This window comes from Mercenaria mercenaria, chromosome 9 (genome assembly GCF_021730395.1).
Source record: "Mercenaria mercenaria strain notata chromosome 9, MADL_Memer_1, whole genome shotgun sequence".
NCBI lineage: Eukaryota > Metazoa > Mollusca > Bivalvia > Venerida > Veneridae > Mercenaria > Mercenaria mercenaria.
In genome coordinates, this window is record NC_069369.1 from 74,486,443 (window position 1) to 74,512,124 (window position 25,682).

Here is a 25,682-nt window from a genome sequence, read left to right on the forward strand (position 1 = left end):
TTTGACCAAGTTTCATGAAGTTAGGTTTATAAATGTGGCCTCAAGAATGTTAACAAGCTTTTCCCTTGATTTGACCGGGTGACCTAGTTTTTGACCCCATATGACCCAGTTTCGAACATGGCAAGGGAATTATCAAGATAAACATTCTGACAAAGTTTCATGAAGATAGGGTCATAAATGTGGCATCTAGATTGTTAACAAGCGTTTCCTTTGATTTGACCTGGTGTCCTAGTTTTTGACCCCACATGACCCAATTTCGAACTTGGCCTAGAGATCATCAAGATAAACATTCCATGCAAGTTTGTATCAAATAAAAGCATAAATGAAACCTCTAAATGGCTGAGAGAGCCAAAATAGAAAATTTTGCACCCTTCAGGGGCAGCAACTCTAGAACACATGATGGAATCCAGCCAGTTTTCGAAAGGAACCAAGATCTTATTGTGACTTAAATTGTGTTTAAGTGTGGTTAAAATCACATGTAAAATGTCACTTCTATTGTGTTCACAAGGTAAAAAACAAGAGGGTCACGATGGCCCTGTATCGCTCACCAGCGTACCATTGCTCAAAATGACATGATCAAGTTTTGACATAGAGCACAGGATAATCATTTTCTTGTAACAGTCCTTTTTGATCTAGTCAGGGCCAATTTCCATACCAAGTTTCAGGGTCATAGGCTCAAATGCTGCATTTTTGTACTAGCATGACTATTCTTTACCCTGGAAGACTTAAATAACATTTAAAACCAATCTCATTAGATGCTGCTGAGATATATTCGTTTACATTAAATAAAGGGAGGTAACTTATCATAAAATCAGTCAATATGTATCTTTACTGATTGTCCATCTGTTGACATAAATGAAATTTCAGATCAGTTTCTTCATTAGTTACGGAGATATACCCATTTTAATTTGAAATAAAGGGAGGTAATTTGAAATAAATCAGTCCATAGTTATCTACCCTGATTGTCTGAGTCAAACTAATAACAATAATGAAATTTCAAATAAGTCCTATAAGTACTTACTGATATAAATCCATTTTGATTACGATCAGGGGAGGTAATCAGATATAAAATAACTCCGGAACCTACAATTGGATCTGACAGATTTGTCATGGAATCCAAGATTTATTGTTGTTGAAGATATTTTGGAAGTTTGTATCAAATCAAACCATAAATGAAGTCTCTATATGGCTGCAAAAGCCAAAATAGCAAATTTTGGACCTTAAAGGGGCCATAACTCTGGAACCCATGATGGAATCTGGCCAGTTGAAGAAAGGAACCAAGATCTTGTGGTGATACAAGTTGTGTGCAAGTTTGCTTAAAATCAAATCAGAAATGAAGCTGCTATTGTGCAGACAAGGTCAAAATAGCTACATTTGGCCCTTTCAGGGGCCATAACTCTGGAACCTATTATTGGATCTGGCCAGTTCAAGAAAGGAACCAAGATCTTATGGTGACACAAGTTTTGTGCAAGTTTGATGAAATTCAAATCATAAATGAAGCTGCTATTGTGCAGACAAGGTCAAAATAGCTAATTCTGGCCCTACCAGGGGCAGTAGCTCTGATGGAACTGGCCAGTTGAAGAAAGGAACCAAGATCTTGTTGTGATACAAGTTGTGTGCAACTTTGGTTAAAATCAAATCATAAATGAAGCTGCTATTGTGCAGACAAGGTCATTTTTGGCCCTTTCAGGGGCCATAACTCTGGAACCCATAACGGGATCTGTTAGATAAGGTCAAAATAGCTACATTTGGCCCTTTCAGGGGCCATAACTCTGGAACCTATTATTGGATCTGGCCAGTTCAAGAAAGAAATCGAGATCTTATGGTGACACAAGTTGTGTGCAAGTTTGATTAAATTCAAATCATAAATGAAGCTGCTATTGTGCAGACAAGGTCAAAATAGCTAATTCTGGCCCTTTCAGGGGCCATAATTCTGGAACCCATAATGGGATCTAGCCAGTTCAAGAAAGGAACCTAGATCTTATGGTGATACAAGTTGTGTGCAAGTTTGGTTAAAATAAAATCATAAATGAAACCACTATCATGCAGACAAGAAATTGTTGACACACGGACTGACGACGGACGAAGGGTGATCACAAAAGCTCACCTTGTCACTATGTGACAGGTGAGCTAATAACAAATGTTGGCCCTTTCAGGGGTCAGCCAGGGGTCGTAACTCCAGAACCCATTAATGGATCTGATGTATTCATCATGGAATCCAAGATATATTGTTGATAAAGACATACTTGCTTGTATCAAATCAAACCATCAATGAAGTCTCCATATTGCTGCAAAAGCCAAAATAGCAAATTTTGGCCCTTTAATGGGCCATATCTCTGGAACCTATTAAGGGATCTGGCCGGTTTTCGAAAGGAACCAAGATATTATGCCAATACAAGTTAAGTGCATGTTTGATTAAAATCCATTGAAATATGTGATGTCTATTGTGTTCACAATCCAATATAGCTTTTGGCCCTTTAGGGGGCCATAACTAAGGATTGCATGATGGGATCTTGGCAGTTTTTGAAAGGAACCGAGATATTATGCTAATACAAATTGTGTGCAAGTTTGATTAAAATTGATTGCAAAATGTGGACTCTATTGTGTTCACAAGAAATTGTGAATGAACCGACAGACAAAATGCAATCACAAGCAAATTCGATGAATTGGTATCCCCCACCGAAAGGGTTTGTGGCGAGGAATGGCAAAAAAATATATCGGGCCAAAAGTTAAGGAAGTTACTAAGAAGTAAATAATTTCATTATCAAAATCAATTTAAAAGAAAACAAATGTTTAATTAAAAAGTACATAATAAATGTATGATACGTTGATCCTGACTAAAGAAATTATTTTGAGTGGAATATGGTTACTGTAACAAGCTTAGCTTTTAAAATTAAATGCAGTTAATTGAAATGTGAGCTTGAAGTTTAACTGGAATGAAATATTGTCTTCGAGTGGTTTGGCAGCATTCTTTTAAAGCATGATAAAGTTCTAGACCGGATATGATACAAACAGACGGACATTTGGGTAATACTATATGAATCTTTAAAAGTCTTGCATACTAAACCGAAACTAAAATCTATTACGTTTCTGTTTTCTACAAACAATCTTGAACATGTCAACTCTGACCTTAATTGTGTAGGTAGTCATTAGGTGACACACTAGTAATCATCTCAAGCACAGGTGGGTAAAACCCTGTTCCTTTCATATGCCAGCTGAACGGCTTCCTCACGTTATGACCAGGGAATGGGTGGAAAACACAGAGGTGAGGAGCAATGATTCTATGTCAGCAACCTTAACTTCCGGATCAAGGAGACCCTGACATTTGTTAAGCGCAAAATGATGTTGAATAGACATGAGAAAAAATGCTATGTATTCCTAACACAAATGCTATTTAGTTCTTTTACATATACAAAAGGTATCTTATGATTGTGGAAGATGAAAAATTGCTGTGTTGATACTTTAAAAGAGAAAAAGGTCAACACAGAAACAAGTACAGTCTGATTTTATTGGTAATAAACATTTCCAGCTTTTAAATCAATACATCAATACAACAGGTAAAACTTAACAAAATAAAAACAAAAGTATGTGTACAGTATTCGTATGCATCACAATTTTTTATAATACGAGACACTCAAAACAATATCCCAGTTAAATAGTAAAGCATGTCTATATGCAGTAAAAGTGTGTTACATGCTGCTGTGATTAGATTTTGTGGTCCTGAAACATACATAGTGCATAGTCTTAATAGAAATGTTTACAATACATCCGATGGCATCGAGTTAATACATGTATAAGCATACAGTTCCAACAATTTCTTATGTTGAATTATACATGTACCTAGTCAAATTCTACACTGCTATTTAGTATACCTGCAGGAAGACAGTTAAAAACTGTCTAAAGCAGCCAGTCAAGCGAAAGAACAAGTCAACTTAAAGATAGCTTGTTGAAAGATCAGAAATGTCAAGCAGCATGAGAAAATCAAACATTTGATGACATTTTCGCCTATAGGAAAAGTTCCACAATGTAAATTTTAATTAACACTGAATAGAAGACCTTACATTGATGCGTTGAGTGAACATCCATCAAGGATTTCACGAGATGGTGTTTATAGGTATTTCTGTTTTCGAATACAGGAGTGTATCTAACAAATTTGAGAAGAAACCATTTAATGTTGTTACAAACCAAGTTGTTCCTGTGAAGTTGTCTTAAGGTTTTATTCTATTTTAGCTGCAGAGCCCCTAAAAGGAGGCAAATGCCTGTATTTGAGCAAATCTAGGAGAGGATCTTGTATATAATGCAAATGACCAAGTTTGATGAAGATCCATCAAGCCAGTTCATGAGAGGTATTTAAAGATTATTTTTTTATTTTAGCTGTAGTTGGCCCAAAAAGAGCCGAATTGTCCACACCTTTAATACATTTGCAAAATGTTATTACAATGATGCTCAAGACCAAATTTCATGAAGACCTATCAAGCAGTTCACAAAAAGAAGTCCTTTAAACATATTTCTATTTTTAGCTTTTGCGGCTCGTTAAAGTGGTGGTGTGTCTCCACTTTAACAGAATTGTGGGAGGACCTAACAAAGATGCTACGGATCAAGTTTGAGTAAATTCCATCAAGTCATTCATGAGAAGATGTCCTTGAATGCCCGTTTCACTTTTAGCTCTAGTTGCCACTAACAGGGCCTAAGTGCCCCCATCCGAAAAACTTTGGACAAGAACTTACTATGATGTTACAAATATCCATTAAGCGGTTCATTTGAATAAGCTGTTTTAAGGTTTTTCTGCTTCTACCACTAGCAGCTTCAGAAGGGGGCCAAGCACTACTATTTGAATAAATTTGAGAGAGGACCTTGCTTCTATGCTACAGACACAATAATACAAAATACCCGTGGCTGTGACAACCTGACTGCATCCATATTGTTTATATAAACTAAAATACATATGTTCCTGAGACAACTAACTTCTAGCCAAACAGAATCAAAAGTACTACTTTTAAATCCTTAATAATCATGGGGGCAAAATTTCCTGGATGAATCAATACTCAGAATTAAAACCCAATGAACAAGTAAAAACCCATTCATTTTATGTTCTCAAATAGAAATCCACAAATTCATATCCCCATGAAACTGCCATTAAGGACAAAAGCACAACATACGCAAAGCACATAGCATGTTTTAATTTCCATAGTTACTCATAACCGGCACAGTCGCTTTTTCATCTGTCATGATTTGAATATGACCAATAAAACTCGCACTGCTAGTCTTTTTGTTTACCTGAAAATACACCAAAGTACCGCAATACGCGCAGGCAACATGAACTAAAAGTATGGTATCATTCGGACTTGGGATGTAGAAGTAACAACATCTAAACTAAGTGAATATTGTTGTTTATAACGCAAGCAATGTTGTCATCTGCTCACATAGATAATCCGACACCTGAGTGTTAAGTTATGTAGAGATTTTGACAAACAACTGAAATTTATAACTCCTGAAGCATACTCCACAACAATGCTCAGTCATCTGTGTCTTGGTCCAAGTGGTACAATCGGTTCGCAAATGACCCAGAATTGCTAGAAGACAACGATGGTCGAGGGAGAAAACAAATAATCTCTGATTCCACATTAACGTCAATCCATGATGCCTTGGATAAAGACCAATTACTCAAAGCGCGCGCCTTGTCTCTGATTCTGGAGTTCATACTATTTTCAGTATTCTAACTAAACATCTTATTATGACTTAGGTATTGTTAATCAAAATTAACAAAAGAAATTTACAAATATTGATACAAAGTTTGAATGAACTCGAGTTAATGAACTTTTAAACACAACAACACATGGTTTGCTAACAGCTAATTATTGTGCATGGTATGAATTACATTCAAGGTTCTATCCTATACAGAATCAATACTATTTATAGTATGGAATACAATAAGGAACTGTGCTGAATGGCCAGAATAATATATGTTAGAATAATATTTCAGAAGCCAAGTGACAAAGCTATCCCAGATTACACAACTGCTATCTTCCTACCGAAACATTTAAATCTTGTTTTCTTACAATGTTTAAAAATCCACCTAATACTGGCTTTGAAAAACCCTGATATTAACGTATTGTAAACATACAACCAAAGAAACAAATTCATGTATATAATATATCTAATAAATACATACATAACAAGAGCTGTCCGTAAGACAGCCAAGCTCGACTATTCGAAATATTGCCACAGAAGCAGGAAATTATTACCCAAAATGTTAAATATCAAAAGTTTTAATTTCCCGAAACGGGACATAATTTGACCAAAATGCATATTAGAGTTATGGGACTTGATGCTATCAACTAGTTTTATAACCCCAGAGAAACATGTTAAGTTTCAATTCCATATCTGCATTAGTTTTGGAGATAGTAACTTGCATGTAAAACTTTAACCAGAATTTTCTACGTCCAAAAGGGGGCATAATTTGTTCAAAATACATGTTAAGAGTTATGGAACTTGACCCAGTGAGGTTGGTAACTGACCTAGAAAAAGAATAAATAAGTTTCAAATCTATATGCCTTTTAGTAATAGCTGTATGTACTTGCATGCAAAACTTTAACCAGAATTTTCAAAGTCCAAAAGGGGGCATAATTTGGCTAAAATACATGTCAGAGTTATGGGACTTGATTCTATCAACTAGTTTTATAACCCCGAAGACACATGTGAAGTTTCAATTTAATATCTGCATTAGTTTTGGAGATAGTAACTTGCATGTAAAACTTTAACCAGGATTTTCTAAGTCCAAAAGGGGGCATAATTTGGCCAAAATACATGTCAGAGTTATAGGACTTGACCCAGTGAGGTAGGTAATTGATCTAGAAAAAGAAAAAATAAGTTTCAAATCTATATGCCTTTTAGTAATAGCTGTATGTACTTGCACGCAAAACTTTAACCAAAATTTTCTAAGTCCAAAAGGGGGCATAATTTGGCTAAAATGAAGGTCAGAGTTATGGGACTTGATTCTATCAACTAGTTTTATAACCCTGAAGACATATGTGAAGTTTCAATTTAATATCTGCATTAGTTTTGGAGATAGTAACTTGCATGTAAAACTTTAACCAGGATTTTCTAAGTCCAAAAGGGGGCATAATTTGGCTAAAATAAATGCCAGAGTTATAGGACTTGACCAGTGAGGTAGGTAATTGATCTAGAAAAAGAAAAAATAAGTTTCAAATCTATATGCCTTTTAGTAATAGCTGTATGTACTTGCACGCAAAACTTTAACCAAAATTTTCAAAGTCCAAAAGGGGGCATAATTTGGCTAAAATGAAGGTCAGAGTTATGGGACTTGGTGCTATCAACTAGTTTTATAACCCCGAAGACACATGTGAAGTTTCAATTCAATATCTGCATTAGTTTTGGAGATAGTAACTTGCATGTAAAACCTTAACCAGAATTTTCTAAGTCCAAAAGGGGGCATAATCAGGGTTAGACACTAACTTATTTGAACAAGGTTCCCAAAGGAATCTCTACTTTTTAAATCTGGGGGTCCTCCTCAGGCTTTGGGATCCCTCATAATATGATATATAAAAACAATCACAACCGGTGTCTTATGAGAAGTTACGGTCGTGACCCCAGTGGGATTCGAACCCGCAACCTCTGTATTGAGTGGCTGACACCTTAACTCCTACAGAAGAATGTATCCAAACTGATATCAATTTACATGTTTGCCAATGTCAGGACAAGGTCTCGACTTTGGAGACACTTGTATCTTATAGATATAATCATTGTCAAGTCTATTGTGACAACCACTAAAAATTATAATATCAAAAAAAAAAATTCTTGAAATTCTTGACTTCTCTTCATATATTTTAAAATATAAAATCTTAATATTACCTGGCATTTATATTTCCGATGATACAGAATTTATTGTAGTTTCTCTTTGAGGTTTGAAGATATAAAGTGTTAAAGTAAGGGAATTATATTTTTAGGCATAAAATTCTGTTTTGGATTACTTTCACATTGAAATTCATATACAATTTCATTTTGATGTTTGAAAGTTTGATTTATAGTTAATAGACTTACCTTCCGAATCGGAATCGGTAAGTATTTATATAAAAAAAAAAACAACCATCAAACTGAATAACACTACAAAAATAACGGATCGTAAAATTTCTGAAAGTGCAAAAAGATCGCTGAGATCGAGACTCATAACCGACTACAGTATTCTTGTACTAAAAATTAAAATATTTTTAGATAATATTAAGTAATATTTTGATGATCAAACGTCCGTACATCGCGGGTGACTTCCGCTGCAATTAACTCTTGGGGTGTCATAAAATATTTGGAAGCCGCTGTCCTTCTGTTTTGATTAACACTTCCCGTTTTGTAAGGCAAAGAGCTAGATCTATAAAAATAAATATATTTTATACTTCTTTGTGTAAGGCCATAAATTCTAAGCCATGTTGTTCAGGGGAAATCTGCATGTATCACGCGTGACCTTCATGACCTAACACATTTAAAAATACTTAGATGTTAAATGGTTGTTATTTTTAGAACGAGGAAAGTCCCGCGAACCGGCCAGTTGCAAGCAGTTTTCTCAGTAATTTTCCATGACGTAGCGTCGTGCACATGTAGGAAAAAACCCCAGTGTATTTCTTTGAAAAGTACCCGATATATTTAAATAGTAACCACATGATCTTGTACGTAAATAATGATGACGAAATCCCATATTTTGACTTAGTAAACATCCGGAATTTGTTTCTTTAGGAAAAGAACGAAAATAAAGCGATTGATTATGAGACACGGGATAAAATGATTCTGTTTAAATGGCCGTTAATCGGTATTAAACGTTTCTATCGGGTAACCGATAGACACGGGTCAATATGTTTCTGTTTGGTAATCGATAGATACGGTGATAAATGTATCGATGTGGGAAAGGGTTAAAATATTTTTCAAACAGGTATTTATCTTTTACTTTTTGGATATCATTGACCAAAAATATAGGTATCCAGCCGGAATCCCAGCTTTTAGAAGTTGGTGTTCCTCCTCAAAATTTGGGATCCTCGGGCCCCCAGGACACCGTTAGTGTCGAACCCTGTGAGGTTGGTAATTGATCTAGAAAAAGAATAAATAAGTTTCAAAGCTATATGCCTTTAAATGATAGCTGTATGTACTTGCATGCAAAAACTTAACCAAGGTGTGACGCCGACGCCGACACCAACGCCGACGCCAGGGTGAGTAGAATAGCTAGACTATTCTTCGAATAGTCGAGCTAAAAACCAAAATATTACAAAGGGACCAGACAATTAAAAGCAACTACTGTAGACTAGCTATTTTCCATGTTTTGTTTTCACTCCACTATTTGAGTCTGCAGTCATTTTTGATCAGTAAGAACTCCTGACTTGTAGCATGTTATGTTCTCAACATCACGCTTGGAAATAGATATTTATGGCTTTTCAAATTTTTACTTTACAACTAGCATGAAAAATCAGTAAAACTGTTGCAAACATAATCTAATCTACAGTACATAGACTAGAGCTAGCTTAAATTTAAATTTTCGAAGGAATTTGAAACTTCCCCTGAATTTGTATCACAATTTATTTCTTCTACTGTTTCTATAGGTCCATTTACAACAAAGTCTTGTGGTTGGCTAATCCCATTATCCCTACTCTCAGACTGTAATTGGGAGCACCTAGTCTCTGATTGGCTGTTTACATCAGACTGACTGGATTCTGAAGGTTGTGATTGGCTAATGCCATTATCCCTACTCTCTGATTGGCTACTGCTTGGTAGCTGAGAGCACCTATTCTCTGATTGGCTGTTTGCATCTGACTGACTGGATTCTGAAGGTTGCGATTGGCTAGAATCAGACTGAGGCTGACTTCCTGAAGTACCTGGAACTGATTTCTGAGGAACATTCCTTGCACCGAAAATTGTACTGCCTACCCTTACGTTTGTACTTCCAAGTTCAATCTGAAAATTAAAATAAACATTTACGTTAATCCCTGGCTTCTTCCACAAGAATATCAAACATACCTGTACACTGTTTCTTCATTTCAAAGGGAAGTAACGTAACATACACTACAAACAGTATCTAAAATAGTTTAGCTAAATGCCATTTTCCAATGAAAAGAACAATTATCACATTTTATTCTATGTAACTACATTTGCCATTTTATCACTATTCAATATCCATAAATCATTTCAAAAATATTTCTCAAACTATGAGATGGAGGTTTATGTGAGGGCATGCTAGCTTTAAACAAGAGCACGACCTATGTCTGCAGGTGCTGGACAATACATAAGAAAGGAGTTAAGGTGGCCCTCAATGGCTCTCCTAAAATTCAGAGCTTAATCTGGAAGAAAGTGTGCAACTTAGATTTGGAATTTGCCTGAATTTTTTTCAAAGTTGGGTGACCAACAAGAAAAATATTTAAGTTCAAATTTAATATAAAAATAATTAGCTGCCATGCTTTTTATAAGACTCTAGATAAATAGATAAATTCGGTAAAAGGGAATACAAGGAACATGTGTTCAAATTCTTTGGAATCATGCCAACAATTTCTTACAGTAAGACTTTTAAACCTACCACTATATACATACTGGGAAAAGTGAACATAGCCTTTGGCAGCCATTTTTTTTTTTTTTTGAATATAGTATTAAGTTGAACAGTCCTGGAAGAGGTTCAACCTAGAAACATTTAGAAACAAGAGCTGTCAGTGGACAGCCCGCTCGACTATTCTCAGTGCTTGATAGTATGGGTAAAACTTTAACATTACAATAAGCATATTCTAAGTTGAAAAGGGGCCATAATTCAGTCAAAATGCTTGATAGAGTTGCCTCCTCCTTTTTACAGACTGGGGTCATGATAGTAAACAAATATGCAAAATACGAAAGCAATATCTCAATGGACTTTGAAAATATTTGGGGTGGTACGCAAACTTTAACATTATTCTGTCGAAAAAGGGCCATAACTCAGTCAAAATGCTTGATAGAGTTGCCTCCTCATTTTTACAGACTGGGGTCATGATGGTAAACAAGTATGCAAAATACGAAAGCAATACCTCAACGGACTTTGAAAATATTTGGGGTGGTACGCAAACTTTAACATTATTCTAAGTCGAAAAAGGGCCATAACTCAGTCAAAATGCTTGATAGAGTTGCCTCCTCATTTTTACAGACTGGGGTCATGATGGTAAACAAGTATGCAAAATATGAAAGCAATATCTCAATGGACTTTGAAAATATTTGGGGTGGTACGCAAACTTTAACATTTGTGTGACGCTCAACGCTAACGCCTGAGCGATTAGGATAGCTCCTCTATTCTTTGAATAGTCGAGCTTAAAATGACCACCTTTGTTGACGAACGGAAATAACTTGAACAATTTCAATAAAAGGAACATCTGCATGAAATTATCTAACAAGGGCAATACAAGCCCGAAGGGTTACATCAGAGGAAAGGAGCAAAATTTAAAGAACTTGACTGTTGAAGCCCAAAGGACAGGAACAACAAAGGGAAGAAATTCTAAAAAAAAAATTTAAGTCCACAAAAAAATCCTTACTAGGTATGTCAAAAAAACAAAGCTGCCTTTAAAGCAAGTAGTGTAAACATAGTAATATATGACAAATTAAGGAACAAAATTAAAATCACTGAACCTGAACCTGCTGAAAATATGCACAATTAGGCTTGGCACTGATCACTCCTGGTAGGTTTGTTCGAAATCTGCCTGATAATACATAATAAGAAGTGGCCAAAATAACATAGAATTTGACAAACAAAAGCCATAACTCCATTGATAATCACCAAACTGGGACATGTTGAAGATATGCACAATAAGGCTTGGCAAACATCACTTCTGTAAAGTTTGGTGTAAATCTACCTTGTGGTATTGAAGGAATTGCATGTACAAAATTTGTGACATGCTAAATGGCTAACAGACATCACTTAATCGATATGTCTCCCCCCACATATTTTGAAATCTGTTGGTTTCTACAAAGATTTTTTATTTGTTCTCAAGCATTTTGCTAATCCCTTTGCCACTTCAAGTGATCACCATTTTACTGTGTATGTTTAATGATTAAAAATTTCATACATACAAACATTTTCTCAACTAACTTAATCTTTTAAATTTCAAATTTTAGCTTTAATAGCTATCAGCATATGGCCATAAATCTAAATACATTGTACATTAAATTTTGTAAATACCATGCTTCAGCCAGCCAAATAGTCATCTTAACTCACTGGGTACTCTAGGGTTATAATTCACAGCTCATGTATAAAGCAAAAGTAAAACTTGTGGTCTTTAAGACCAGCTTGTCTCTGTTTACAGATGTTCCCTAGTAAAGGTATGACTGTATTGTCTCTGTTTATAGATGTTCCCTAGTAAAGGTATGACTGTATTATTTGATACTTACAGCATGTTCAAAATCAGTCGACATTCCCATACTTAACTCCACATCACCTAGACTGAGGTTTAACGCTTTGCAAAGATCTTCTCTACATTTCACTAAGCTCTGAAATATACAGGCCATTAGTTATTGCCATAGCTTAAATACTGTATCACATTATAGCCTGACTTACCTTTGGTCACAAAAGCAATGATGTTACTTTTTACTGGGTTCAATGTCGCACCAAAACCAACTTCTTTGTGGTGGAGGAAAACTCAAGGTATACCTACAAACATTGTTTGAGCTGCGCCATGAGAAAACCAACATAGTGTGTTTGCGCATCCATGCAGTCTGGTCAGGATCCATGCTGTTTGCTTTCAAAGCCTATTGCAATTACAGAAACCATTAGCGAACAGCATGGAACCTGACCAGACTGCGCGGATGCACAGGCTGGTCTGGATCCATGCTGGTCGCAAAGCCACTATGTTTGTTTTCTCATGGCGCGGCTCATTTCACCACAGGCTGGCACCAAGGTAGAACCATCTTCCTCACAAGAAAGAATTCTACATCCCAAGCAAGGTTTCAAACGCACAGCAGAAAAGGTAAGTGATTTGAAGGCAGCAACCTTAACCACTCGGTCACAGAAGCCTCAAGTGAACTTTATGAAAACCACTTTGATAACAGTTTAAAACAACTCTACCACAAAATGACAGGTGAATAATTTAATGTCATTGCGGAGTTACTACATTTTCACAACTTTATCTAATTCTTTTTACATTTTTTTATTCAATGAATCTCTTTTCAGTCAATTTTAAAGATTTTAATACACAATTAAGCATATATCTTATGCTAACACTACAGAAACAAAATGGTGATCTAAACTTAACTAAATATATAAAGTATTAATACAAAATCCAGGCTGGATGTCAAAACCTTTACTGTTGGGCTCTGCTAGATTAACCTTTAGCCTGCTGGCAACCAGTGATTTTGCCTTTCTGACCACTGCAGACCAAGATCAGCCTGCACGGCCATGCTGACTGATCATGGTCTGCACTGTTCGCTATTCAGTCAATAGATTTTCAGTAAACACCCCTTCGAATAATAAATGGTACTGCCCAAATTGAATGATAGACAAGTCCATTTTAGAAATTTAGCAGAATAAAGGTTAACTTACTGAAACTCAGTGACAGCACAATATATTATGTCAGTTTAAATACTATGTTAGTTTAGTAAATGCTTTAAGAAAAGAAAATCAGAATTGTAACTTACCAAGAAATCTGGATTTGGTCCATCCTCAATATTGTACCCATATGCCCCTATCGTCATGATACCAGCAAATTCTAGACAGGGACATTTCTCTCGTACAAATGTTGCTAACTGCACCATAGTTTCCTTGTCACATCCTGATTTACCTGAAAAATGTTGAATATTAACATTACATTCTAGGCCAAACAAATGCATTTGCAAACCACATGTCCTAAAAATGGCCAATCCTAATCAAGTTTAAGTTAGTGCTTTGCCTATGGAGCTGACTCTTGCATGTAACACACACTGACACACTTTCTCATCGTGTTTCTCATTGACGCATTGTGTTCACTTTTATTATAATCCAATTATCGCTGTTTCAGATGGATATTTTTGGTGCACTTTGAACCGAGCCACAGCAAATTCACAGTGCTAACAAAATCAATCTGTTTTTCAAATTAAAAGAGATTAATTTCTACATCTCTGACAGATTCGTTACAAACATGAGTAAATCTAAGTGAATCTAAGTTTCAATTGCTTTTCTTTTTGGAGTCTATATATGCTTAGCAAGAACTGTCTGAGGAGGCAGGGCACTTGAACGTTTCAATGCCGGATAACGAAATATGGCATACCTGATGAAATCTTGTTTGCAAAAGTGAGGCTTCAAACACTGAAGAAAATCCATTGAATAAAAACAGAGACAAGTTAAAAGTGCATCAAAACTTTAACCTGGAAATCTAAGTAAGAATGGGGACACAATTCATGACATATTGGTGCATAGGTTATGACCCTTGTTTCCTAAGATTTAGGTGTTGATGAGACTACAGTTCTTTAAGTTTACACTAATCTGACACCTATGACAAAGTGCATCAAAATTTTATCCACAATCTGGATGTGGAAAAGGGTGTGGTTAGGACAGCACTCCATATACTTTGTATATACTTTGTACGAAAAACATGTCAAAAATGTAAATAAATTTACTGTCTTCTCCACTTGTGTTGATCTGTATCATCACTTTAAGTTTGCCGGGACGTTTAAATTTTTCCCAGTTGTTGTTTAATGTTTGAGCAAGCTTCTGTGAGTCGACGGTCTCCACCATATAGAGGTTAGGTAGAACTGTAACACAAATATGAAACATACATAAATATAATTTCAAATACCCTTCACATTTGAATATTTTCTACCTTATCACAAAACTGATTTTTCCAACAAATTAAATCTTAAAAGAGATTAAATCCCAGTTTTAAATAGAAATCCACTTAACATAGCCTGCTAAATTTCTAAAATGAACCGGTCCATCATTTAATTTGGGCAATACCATTTATTATTTGAACTGGTGTTCACTGAAAATTTACTGAGTGAATAGCGAACAGTGCAGACCATTTTCGCAAAGGCAAAACCACTTGCTGCCAGAAGGTTAAAGGTTAAATCAGTTCGATGTATATTAATTTGCTCACAGAAACCCACAATGTGCAATTGCACCTACCGCTGTCACATATGAAATATATAATTATGTACTGCTTTTAAAAAAAGTCCTTTTTTAATTTTGTTTTTGTTGATTTAACATCGCATTGACACATTTATAGATCATATGGCAACCTTCCAGCTTTTCAAGGAGGAAGACCCAAGATGCCCCCCTGGAATTATTTCATCATAGCGGACACTCAAGTAGAACAAACAACCTTCTGTAAACCAGCTGGATGGCTTCCTTACATGAAGAATTCTATGCCAAAATGAGGCTCACACACACATCAGTGAGGGGCAAGTAATTTGAAGTCACCTACCTCATCAACAGAGGCACCCTTTTCTATGTAAAGACCAGTTCATTGTATTTAAAATCTATCTGGTGAATGTCATAAGTTATTGTATTTAAAATCTATCTGGTGAATGTCGTAAGTTAACATTAACTAATTACTTCTGTTAAATAGAGGATATTTGTTTGTTTCGGTGTAAGATCGAAAATTTATTACACGAAGTGAAAATATTAACATGTGATGTTCACAAGATGAAATAAAAGCCAATTCATTACAGCGAAAACTAGAACTGTCACAGGAGTGACTCATACCCCCACCATACGGTCTTGTCACAGAAGAATGGCAACCATAAGAAATCTTAAAAATACTTAGTCTTTGGAGTACTTCATCCTGGGCTTCCACATGTAAGTAATACTAGTATAATACTAGTATAGTAATACTAGTAAATATATTAAATCTCTAATATTAGAGATACACTAAAAGTGAATACAAAAAAGTGTCTTACCAACCCATGTTACCACAGAAAAATGTATTTACTTTTTACATAGGACTTATAATAAAAAAGTTAGAAAAATACCTAAAATATTGAAAATCTAAAAATAGGATTTCTAAAAATAGACTAATTCCTGGAATTTAAGGGGAAGAAACTCCATACAAAAGTTAAAAAAAGGTTACTTCCCTTTGGCTCGTGGATTTCGTGGTTATGTCACATGATGTAGGTGATAAGGTGGAACAACTATTATAAGTTTGAATCAAATCCATTTAGTAATAACTGAGATATAGTGAAAATACAACAAAATTAACCTTAAATTCTAAGTAAAAGGGGACATAATTCATGAAAACTTGGTGTCAGAGTTATGCACCTTGTGTCACATGATGTGGGCACATGATGTGGGTGATGAGGTGGAACATCTATTTTAAGTTTGAATCAAATCCATTCAGTAGTAACTGAGATATAGTGAAAATAAATCAAAATCAACCTTAAATTCTAAGTAAAAAGGGGCATAATTCATGAATAATTGGTGTCAGAGTTATGCACCTTGTGTCACATGATGTGGGTGATGAGGTGGAACATCTATTTTAAGTTTGAATCAAATCCATTTAGTAATAACTGAGATAGAGTGAAAATACAGCAAAATTAACCCTAAATTCTAAGTAAAAGGGGACATAATTCATAAAAACTTGGTGTCAAGAGTTATGCACCTTGTGTCACATGATGTGGGTGATAAGGTGGAACATGTATTTTAAGTTTGAATCAAATCCATTTGGTAATAACTGAGATAATAGATTTCGGGACGCGACGGGACGGGATGGGACGGGACGCGACGGGACGCGACAAAACTGACTCCTATATACCCCCCTCAAACATGTTTGGTGGGGGTATAATGAATAACTCAACAGGATATCAAAATAACCTGAAAATAAGCATTCAATTAGATTTGCAATATTAAAATCCCAAGTCCAACTAAAAACCATTTGAGCCATGCCATGAGAAAACCAACATAGTGGGTTTGCGACCAGCATGGATCCAGACCAGCCTGCGCATCCGCGCAGTCCGGTCAGGATCCATGCTGTTCACTTTTAAAGCTATTGTCATTAGAGAAACTGTTAGCAAACAGCATGGATCCTGACGAGACTGCACGGATGCGCAGGCTGGTCTGGATCCATGCTGGTCACAAAGCCACTATGTTGGTTTTCCCATGGCGCGGCTCATTTCAGTATACTGCTACTGTCTACGTACTTGAAAATGAGAGAGAATATCTTACCAGTGACTTTGTTTGCTTTATTTCTCTGTAGATGTCCGATAAAATGCCATTTTATATCTGCACATTGTTCCAGTATCTAGTAAAATATATATGTAAATGTAACAGGATATGTAAGCAGAAATTTATCTCAGTAGAACAAAAACAGATGAAAGTCAGTAAGGGAAAATGCCACAGATCAAGTTTTAGAATATACCAAAGTTTGTGTTCAGCTCTGGTTTTCTTTTGGTTCTGTTTGTTTTGGATTTATTGCCATTTTTCAAACACTATTTCAGTTATGTAACAGTGGATAGTCAATCGTTTTTTATAATGAGATTGTTTAAAACATTTTTTTGTTATCAAACTGTAATATATCAATTTCCGATTATATCATGTCTTTTTCCAGTAATTTTTATCTCAGATAATCATAGACATGAATATTCAATGTTTCAATAATCATAGACATGAATATTCAATGTTTGGATAATCATAGACATGAATATTCAATGTTTCAGTGAAAATTACCTTACAAGGACTGATAAGTACTTACAACTGGCTCTTTGGACTTTTCTTCGAGTTCCATAACCTGTTCATTAAAAACAAAAATAGCAGTGAATTTAAATATAAGATGATGTAAGAAACTTAAAAATAAGCACTTGTCAGAATTACTGGTACAATTATTTTCATTTCTGCAGCAGCTCTTTACATGTGCTTATAATGTCTACAAATGTAGAACACTAAATACTAACGAAGGTTGGGTAAGACTTCATTATGTTTTTAAAACTATGGGGTCAGAGGTCATGTAAAATTTCATGAAACTCAGTAACAATGATTCAATAATCCAGCAGCAACTATCATTCTATGTAAAAGATTTGGGTGAGTATCAAAACAGAGCATTTATTGACAATAACAATCAAAGAATTTTAAAACCTGTGTTATGTACATGTATAATGAATATGGACCTGGATGTAAATGCAAACTATTGACCAAAAATTTTATCAATATGCTACTGACCACAATTAGATATATTCTGATTGAAAACTTACATAATTTTCTCCAAAATGTCTCTGCCCATGCTTGTATGCTGTAAGGATGTCAGATACTGGTTTTGTTTTGGTAACTGCTACAAGTCTTGGTGTAATCTGTGGCAGACTCTGAAAACAAAATTGAGAAAAATACACACACTATATACAACATAAAGACCCAGTCTGAGATCCAATGTTGTGCTGCCAATGAAAGATGCGTTTGTGTTACTGATTCCCTTCAGGTAATCTTGTATATATTTACAATGTAATACATGTACACCAAAGCAGGAAGAAGTACAAAACTTTTCCATAAACTCATATGATCCCCCAAGTACATACTACATACACATGTCGAGCTGCCTAAAACCTCATACTGTGAAATCATTAACATTCCTGGCGGACTAATTTTCGTGGATTTTGTGGTTGAAACGAAATTGCCGTTATGACCAAAACCACGAAATTTCATGCCCACAAAATTAAATGATTTTACAGTATCTTACGATTAATTATAGTGTCAAAGTAAAAAGATGACATAAAATTGGGAAGAAAATTTGTAAGCAGCCTTGTAGCTTGGTAAGTAAAGCATGGCACTGGTATTCGAGGCCCTTGGTCAGAGTCTTTGCTTAGCTAGCTGCAATTTTTTTTCATCCTGTGACATTTGGTTATAAATGTATTATCATAACCTAAGATCAAGTTCACCCTGTTCTCACTCCCACTGTTCCATAAGAAGTTTGTGTTATCTCAATGAAGCAGTGAAGTTTATAACGGTAAATTGGAACATCATCACATAAATGTGAGGGGACATAAAAATGCAAGTAAATGTCCTGGTAGCTCAGTTGGTATAGCAACAGAACATTATTCTGTAGCCTTGGTTCAAGTCCCAGTCTTGCTGCACATTTTCTTACCCTCTGACATATAGAACAAATAAAAGTTATATTTTAACCTCACCTGGTTTCAAGGGATCGAATTTAACTTTTTTCCCACTAGCAATTTTTTGCTAGTGCCATTTTTTTCCACTAGCAAAATGGTGGGATCCACTAGCAATTATTTAAAGGCTGTTTACATGCTAAATTTATTAAGTTGTTTTTGTTGTTGTTTGGTTTCATATAAAAATTCACAGTTCGGACAGGCCGGGACTTCTGGTTTCGGAAGTACGATACAAAAAAGTACTCAATAATTCTTTGGACTTTTGGCTGGACTCAGAAGTTTCAGGTTCTTTCAGTCCCATAGTGCTGCTAGCTTTTTCTGTCTCCGCGGGCCTTTTTAGCAGAAGAAACTTGTTAATTAAATATATACCTCTCCATTTTCGCAGTTGCAAATCACCGACCTAAACAAAAACAAATATCTAGACGCGGCTTTCTTAGATATCCGATAATTACATTAAATTTTGTATAAAGGGACAAGCATCTACAAACAGTCATGTGATTATGGGTAGATTAACTACCCCAAAGTACTTTTTAAAGAGCAAAGGACAGTTTTGAATGAATTCCACGATTTTCGAACGTGATCGCAAAAATATTCGAGTGCCATGATTTCCTACCCGCTTTTTGGATTCTTACTCGAATTTTGCGAGTTAGCGACCACTAAATCTGATCCCTGGCTTCAGACAGTTTTGCAATTGCTTTAACACAATATCTAGAGCTAAACAGGCCTAAGCATTTTAGTACTTCTCCCACTAAATACAATGTTGATAAAACTATTTGAAAATGGTATTCACCACTGTCTTTCTAAAAACAAGAGCTGTCTCCATAGGATGACACATGCCCCCGATGGCACTTTGAATGAATAGTTATGGCCGATGTTAAGAGCTTAGGACCTTTGACCTATGCACCTGGGTCTTGCGCGTGAAACGTCGTCTTACTGTGCCACACATATATGCATAGTTATTTTAAAATCCATGCATGAATGACAAAGATATGGACCGGACACACCCATCAATGCACTATCATGAAATATGACCTTAAACGTCTAAGTGTGACCTTGACCTTTCAGCTATGGACCTGGGTCTTGCACGCGACACGTTGTCTTACTGTGGTACACATTCATGCCAAGTTACTTGAAAATCCATCCATGGATGACAAAGATATGGACCGGACACGCCCATCAATGCACTATCATGAAAAATGACCTTTAACGTCTAAGTGTGACCTTGACCTTTGAGCTAAGGACCTGGGTCTTGCGCGCGACACGTCATCTTACTGTGGTACACATTCATGCCTAGTTATTTGAAAATCCATCCATGGTTGACAAAGATATGGACCGGACACGAAAATTGCGGACAGACCGACAGACTAACAGACCGACAGACGGTTCAAAAACTATATGCCTCCCTTCGGGGGCATAAAAAAGACCTAAAGTTCTATTGTCAATTTTGCAAAAGATATAAATGAGGCAGCACAAAAATCCCAAATCTACGCCAAATACATCTTATACTGAGCAAATCTAATTAGCATTAATTTATGTAAACAGAACTCTATATACAAGACTACCATATACTGAAAGATTGAAAATTTACCAAGTTTAGCTTACAGAGATTTAGGGGAGACATGACAGAAACTTATAAACTGTTCAACGATAAAGAGGACATAGATTTTGAGAAGTTCTTTGTGCTAAATACTCAATCTACTAGGAACAATGGAAGGAAACTTATACAGAAAGCAAGCAAATATGAACTAAGGAGGCATTTCTTTTCAGTACGCGCAGTCGGAGAGTGGAACTTACTGCCAGCCAAAATAGTTTTAGCGCCATCTTCAAATACTTTTAAGTCAAGATTGGATGATTTTATGGGAGACACTAAGTATACGGTACATCCCGGAACTAGGAGCTGGCTAAGCAACCGGGAGGGGGTAACAAGAGTTGGACCACTCACATCTCCAAAAGGAGGTACATCAGGAGGTATACTGCACACCTGTATTTTCGCGGAAATTAACAATTTTCAGTGATGTTGTAATAAATCCTGAAAGAAGTGTCTAGGGGTACGGATCCATACCTCTAGAATCTGATCCTAGAGGTACAGATGCGTACCTCTAGACAAGCCTGTTAGGGGTTTTCTAGGGGTATGGACCTCCTTTTTCTAGAGATTTAGGGTTATCTTTATCTTAAATTTTGTTGAAAATTAAATAACAAATAAGACTTAATTAACCAGTGTTCACTTAAAACTTGGATCCAATGCTAGCAAAAAGGCGGTCAATATGAGTACTGACCGGGCCGGCGGTCAATACTGGTCAATAACGGCCAATACTGGTCGATTCAAAACTATGGTCCCTCTTGGTTGGTCAATACTGGTTTATTCAACACTTTTACATAATGTACATTAACAGATTAGCACAGGCTGTAATAGTAATATAAAAATAATAAAGCAATTTGAATAATATAAAATTTTGTTCATTAAAAACTAATAAAAATTATAGTGGTCATTACTGGTCAATTCAATTTTGGTCCTTGGCAATGTGTCCTGGTCAGGCTCCATTTTGGACAATATACTTAGACTTGTCAATACTAGTTAACTTTATTCAATGCTTTTATCTTCTTACAGTAGCCTTTATTTTACATTAATTAAAGACTTTATTACTATAAATTACACTAAATATTTTTCATTTAGATAATGTAGTAGGTAAATACTTACCTGTATGATAGAATAGTGATTTTTCAATTTATTTTGCACCTTGTTGTTGTTTGCATAGTCATTTTTTTCATGAAACTTAATATTTTTCAGCTGACCTACTGGTCTCCATTGATATTGTTATTGTTTTCGTCTGCACTTACCAGAACGAGGCTCCAGTGGGGAAAGACCCCTTGTGTCAAATTATGTAGGGAATAACTCAGTTTCGTGAAACAATAACAAAGAATTGTTAAATTGTCTGTTTTATTCTCACAAAGTACATGAATTTACTGGGTGTGCGAAACCGCGTACAGTGCGAAACCGGGTACACTGACTCTAATTATATATCCCGGCACAACCAGTTTTCAACCGCTTAACAGGTTTTCTGTGCAGTTTTGTAGAAATGCAAGTCCAAATCTTTGGTTTATTGTCTAACACTTTCTATCAGCATAAGTGCTATAAAACATACCATTTAAGTTTCAAGTTTTTAACTGACCGAATCCCTGGCAGGATGATTTGAAAGCCATCAGTAGGAAGTCATGCTGAAAATTTACAACCTAAATTCGAACACAGGTGGTATTTTCCTTCCAGCAAAATGAAACAGCACTAAACTTTAACTGTAGTTTCATTACAACATGGCAAACATAATACACCCAAAATTCAAGTCTGGCAACAAACACTAAAACCAACATGGCAGATCAATATACTGTAGGTACACTTGCCTAAATTGGCACCTAAATTACAGGGGGTAGGGTAAAGTAAATGGCAGCCAAAAGTTAGTGCATTATCTAAAGAACAATATCATGTGCTCAATTACTCAAGAGAACCAGGGTGTCACATCTGCTACATTGATAGCTGTTAAATATGACAATGTATTATATAATCGCTTAGCTTTTGACACTCCAAATATTTCAAATTGCTTAGAAAATGAAAAAAATGTTGCAAGGACAGGCATCATGATTGCATTGTCAAAATAATTTAATAATAATATGCTTCACAATTCTGGCAGTAGGCATTGGTTAAGCAATAAACATTTAATGCTACAGATATATAAATACTGATACTGGCTTAAGCAAGAATAGGTAGTAGACAAGGAAAGATTCAGGTTTTTTAGTAATAAGAAAAACCTCATGAAAACACAGTAATGCTACATAAATGGAACTTAGAGTCACTGGACCTATGCTCGCCCAGGCACATGCTCGCCCATTTTTTAATTTGATGCCAGATTGTGTAATAAATAGGGATGGGAACGAATATTCGAATATTCGAATATTCGAAAATCGGTCGAATATTCGAATATGAAAATCAAATTCGAATATTCGTAAAAAAATTTCAAAATAAGTATCATTGGTTTTGGGCAATATGAGCATGCTAATTCTACAGAATAAAACCATTTCATGTTGGTTTATCGTGTATCAAAAGATGTCCAATTAACAAGAAAATAGCAATGCATATTTGGCAGGGACCATCGTTAAGGTTTAACAGTTTGCAACAGGCGTCAATGTGTCAGATGCATGTCAAAAGATGTCCAATTAACAAGAAAATTGCAATGCATAATTACCTGGGGTCATCGCTACGGATTAACAGTTTGTATCAGGCGTAAATGTGATATCTTTTTATCTTTTGTTCATTTTTATTGGCGCCTGTTTTATGCAACAAGTTGTAGATTTTTTTTCGAAAACAATATACCAAACTTGTAGACATTGTCGATCTTTTCACAATATTTTGTACGACGTTTCAGACCATCCACAGAATCGGTTTTCATCGGCAATCGGTCGTATTCGAATTAAATTCGACGTACTTTATAATAAAATCAAGAAATAACATATGATTGATGTATAAGTTCATGTTGAAGGAGGTTTACTTGCTTTTTACACGACGATTTTTACACGCCGATTGAAAATTTTCAAAATGGCGGCGGTAATACAACAGCGCGTCACGTGTTTGAATTGGACGACCTAGATAAAATTGCGACGGTCTAAATTATAATCGTTTTGAGTTTTTAATCATTTTGAAGCTAAAACACTGAACTAGTTAAATATGTTCATGATTATACTGACAGAATCGTGAAATAAAACGCTAGGATCGGCAGGTTTTGCTAGTTAGGATCAGGTTACCCGAAACAAACAGTTTTTGACATTGTTACGTACGATGATCCACGCTTAAAACAAATGAATACATTGTGTATATACCAATCACTTAATAAGAATTTAAAGCTTCCATTAAAACAAACCGAATATTCGAATATATTCGAATATGGCAAACCGAATATTCGAATACTGATTTCAGTATTCGTTCCCATCCCTAGTAATAAAGATGCAAATTTTTGTCAGATGTGTTGTTTATTTTTTGTACCCTTTGTGTCCCACTTTCTGTCCTCACTTTTGAAGAGTCTCCGGTTCCGGTCAAGGTCGATAGCAGATGAAAATAAAAGGGAAAATGAAACCAAACGTGAAAGTGGCCAAAAAGAAACATGACTTAAAATAAATATTTTCAAAAACACTGGTTAAAAACTGTTGCAAAACTAAAGGTTAAACATAGAATGAACTTTTTATGCAGTTTATTTCAAACTATCAGACCAAATAATGATTTTATATCAGCAAATATTCGTCGACTCCGGGCTGTCAAAATTGTTTTCGAAATGCTGCTTCCAGGGCAAAAACAATTACAGACAATTTTACCATCATCTTTCACATCAAGTTTATTTAAATGTAATTAAAAATATGTTGTTTATGCAATTTTGTGATTCGTCTGCACCCTACCCATAACTTCTAGGCAAGAATGCTGCATCAGTGTTTTTACAGTAAATACGTTTTGATAACTTCTATTGTATAACTATCATGCTTTTTGCGGGAGTAAATATGTTGTTGAGAATACTGATAGATTAGACTAAATGTTTATCTTGTCATTTAATACATAAATGGTTTTCTTTTAAAAATATACCACCGGGCGAGCATGGGTCCTGTCCACCTGGAAAAACGATGGAAACAGTATAGTGGTGTTATGCCGGATTTTCAAAGTCCCGGATGTAAGTGTTTACTAAAAATTGGGTCATTTGAATGGGGCAATGCCTGGGTAGAACTGACGAGGCAAAGAAGTTGATATATAGTATTACAATAAAAATATTGCAATTTTAATGCCTTTTCTGGGCGAGGACTGGTCCAGTCAGTCTATATAATTTTCTAAGTACCAAAACTGAAGGCGAATAGGTTCCTAACATGTTCTGTCTCTGCTGTAAACAGTGAAACAATCACAACTGATAAATTTGGCTTGTAAAGATTTTTATCATACAAAGTCCTAGGTGGTTGAAAATAGGTTGTGTTTGAAAATAGGTTGTGTGGGGATACATTATATACACACTGCTACAAAATAATACATCAAGGAAACCCCGCCCTCAGGTGTGTTTTCAAAACATGCTGAAAATGTAACTTAACCCGTTTTTATGACTGTCATCTATGCTACTATGTGTTGTAATGCAAGTTGGCTTGGGCGGAAGAGGGTGGGGGTGGAGGGGCTGGGATCCTGACCCAAAGTGTCTATAGTTTTCGGAGATGTACTGTAATCGTAATGACAGTCGAACCTTTTAACATTTAATCAAATAAGCAATTGCAAAATAAATAAACGACATAAAATTAACCTTTGGTCTTGATTCTGTTGCCTTTTGTAGCCTTCCAATAACACTTTTCAGTGACTTTCCAATTTCATCGCTGTTAGACGCCATTTTCCTAAACATGGTTTGATTGATTATAAGTTAGAGTATAATTGAATATGTTCCAAGAGCCAGCGAGAATGTGAAATTATTAAATGTTAAATTAAAGTTAATGGAAACAAAACGCAATAAAAAAAGAACAGTATGGTGGCTGATTTCTGCCATTTCGCGTTTTCGCCCCGCGACCCCGCCGAGCGAAAACACGAGAATTAACAAGTTAAAACGGCGGGGGCGCGGGGC

The 25,682-nt window shown here is 35.6% G+C and overlaps 1 protein-coding gene across 1 annotated transcript; it reads right to left on the reverse strand.

Annotated features, from left to right (window-relative positions):
• Positions 1-3,490: 3,490 nt before the first annotated feature.
• Positions 3,491-25,465, reverse strand: LOC123547477 (pyridoxal phosphate homeostasis protein-like). Its single transcript, XM_053551714.1, has 8 exons — positions 25,371-25,465; positions 18,154-18,261; positions 17,658-17,693; positions 17,132-17,207; positions 14,593-14,727; positions 13,636-13,778; positions 12,394-12,492; positions 3,491-9,951 (listed from the first exon to the last, which is right to left on the reverse strand). Exons 1-8 carry the CDS (start codon positions 25,452-25,454, stop codon positions 9,517-9,519), a joined length of 1,116 nt encoding a protein of 371 aa, XP_053407689.1. The 5' UTR covers positions 25,455-25,465; the 3' UTR covers positions 3,491-9,516.
• Between the last annotated feature and the right edge of the window lie 217 nt (positions 25,466-25,682).

What these genes read in the sequence shown, in the direction of transcription:
- LOC123547477 (XM_053551714.1), bottom strand. Translation starts at nt 25,454, where the DNA reads ATGGCGTCTAACAGCGATGAAATTGGAAAGTCACTGAAAAGTGTTATT. An exon ending in AAAAGTCCAAAGAGCCAGTT is followed by an intron (nt 17,208 to 17,657) that starts GTAAGTACTTAT and finishes ATATTTTACTAG; the next exon opens with ATACTGGAACAATGTGCAGA. An exon ending in TAAAGCAAACAAAGTCACTG is followed by an intron (nt 14,728 to 17,131) that starts GTAAGATATTCT and finishes TTTGTGTTACAG; the next exon opens with TTCTACCTAACCTCTATATG.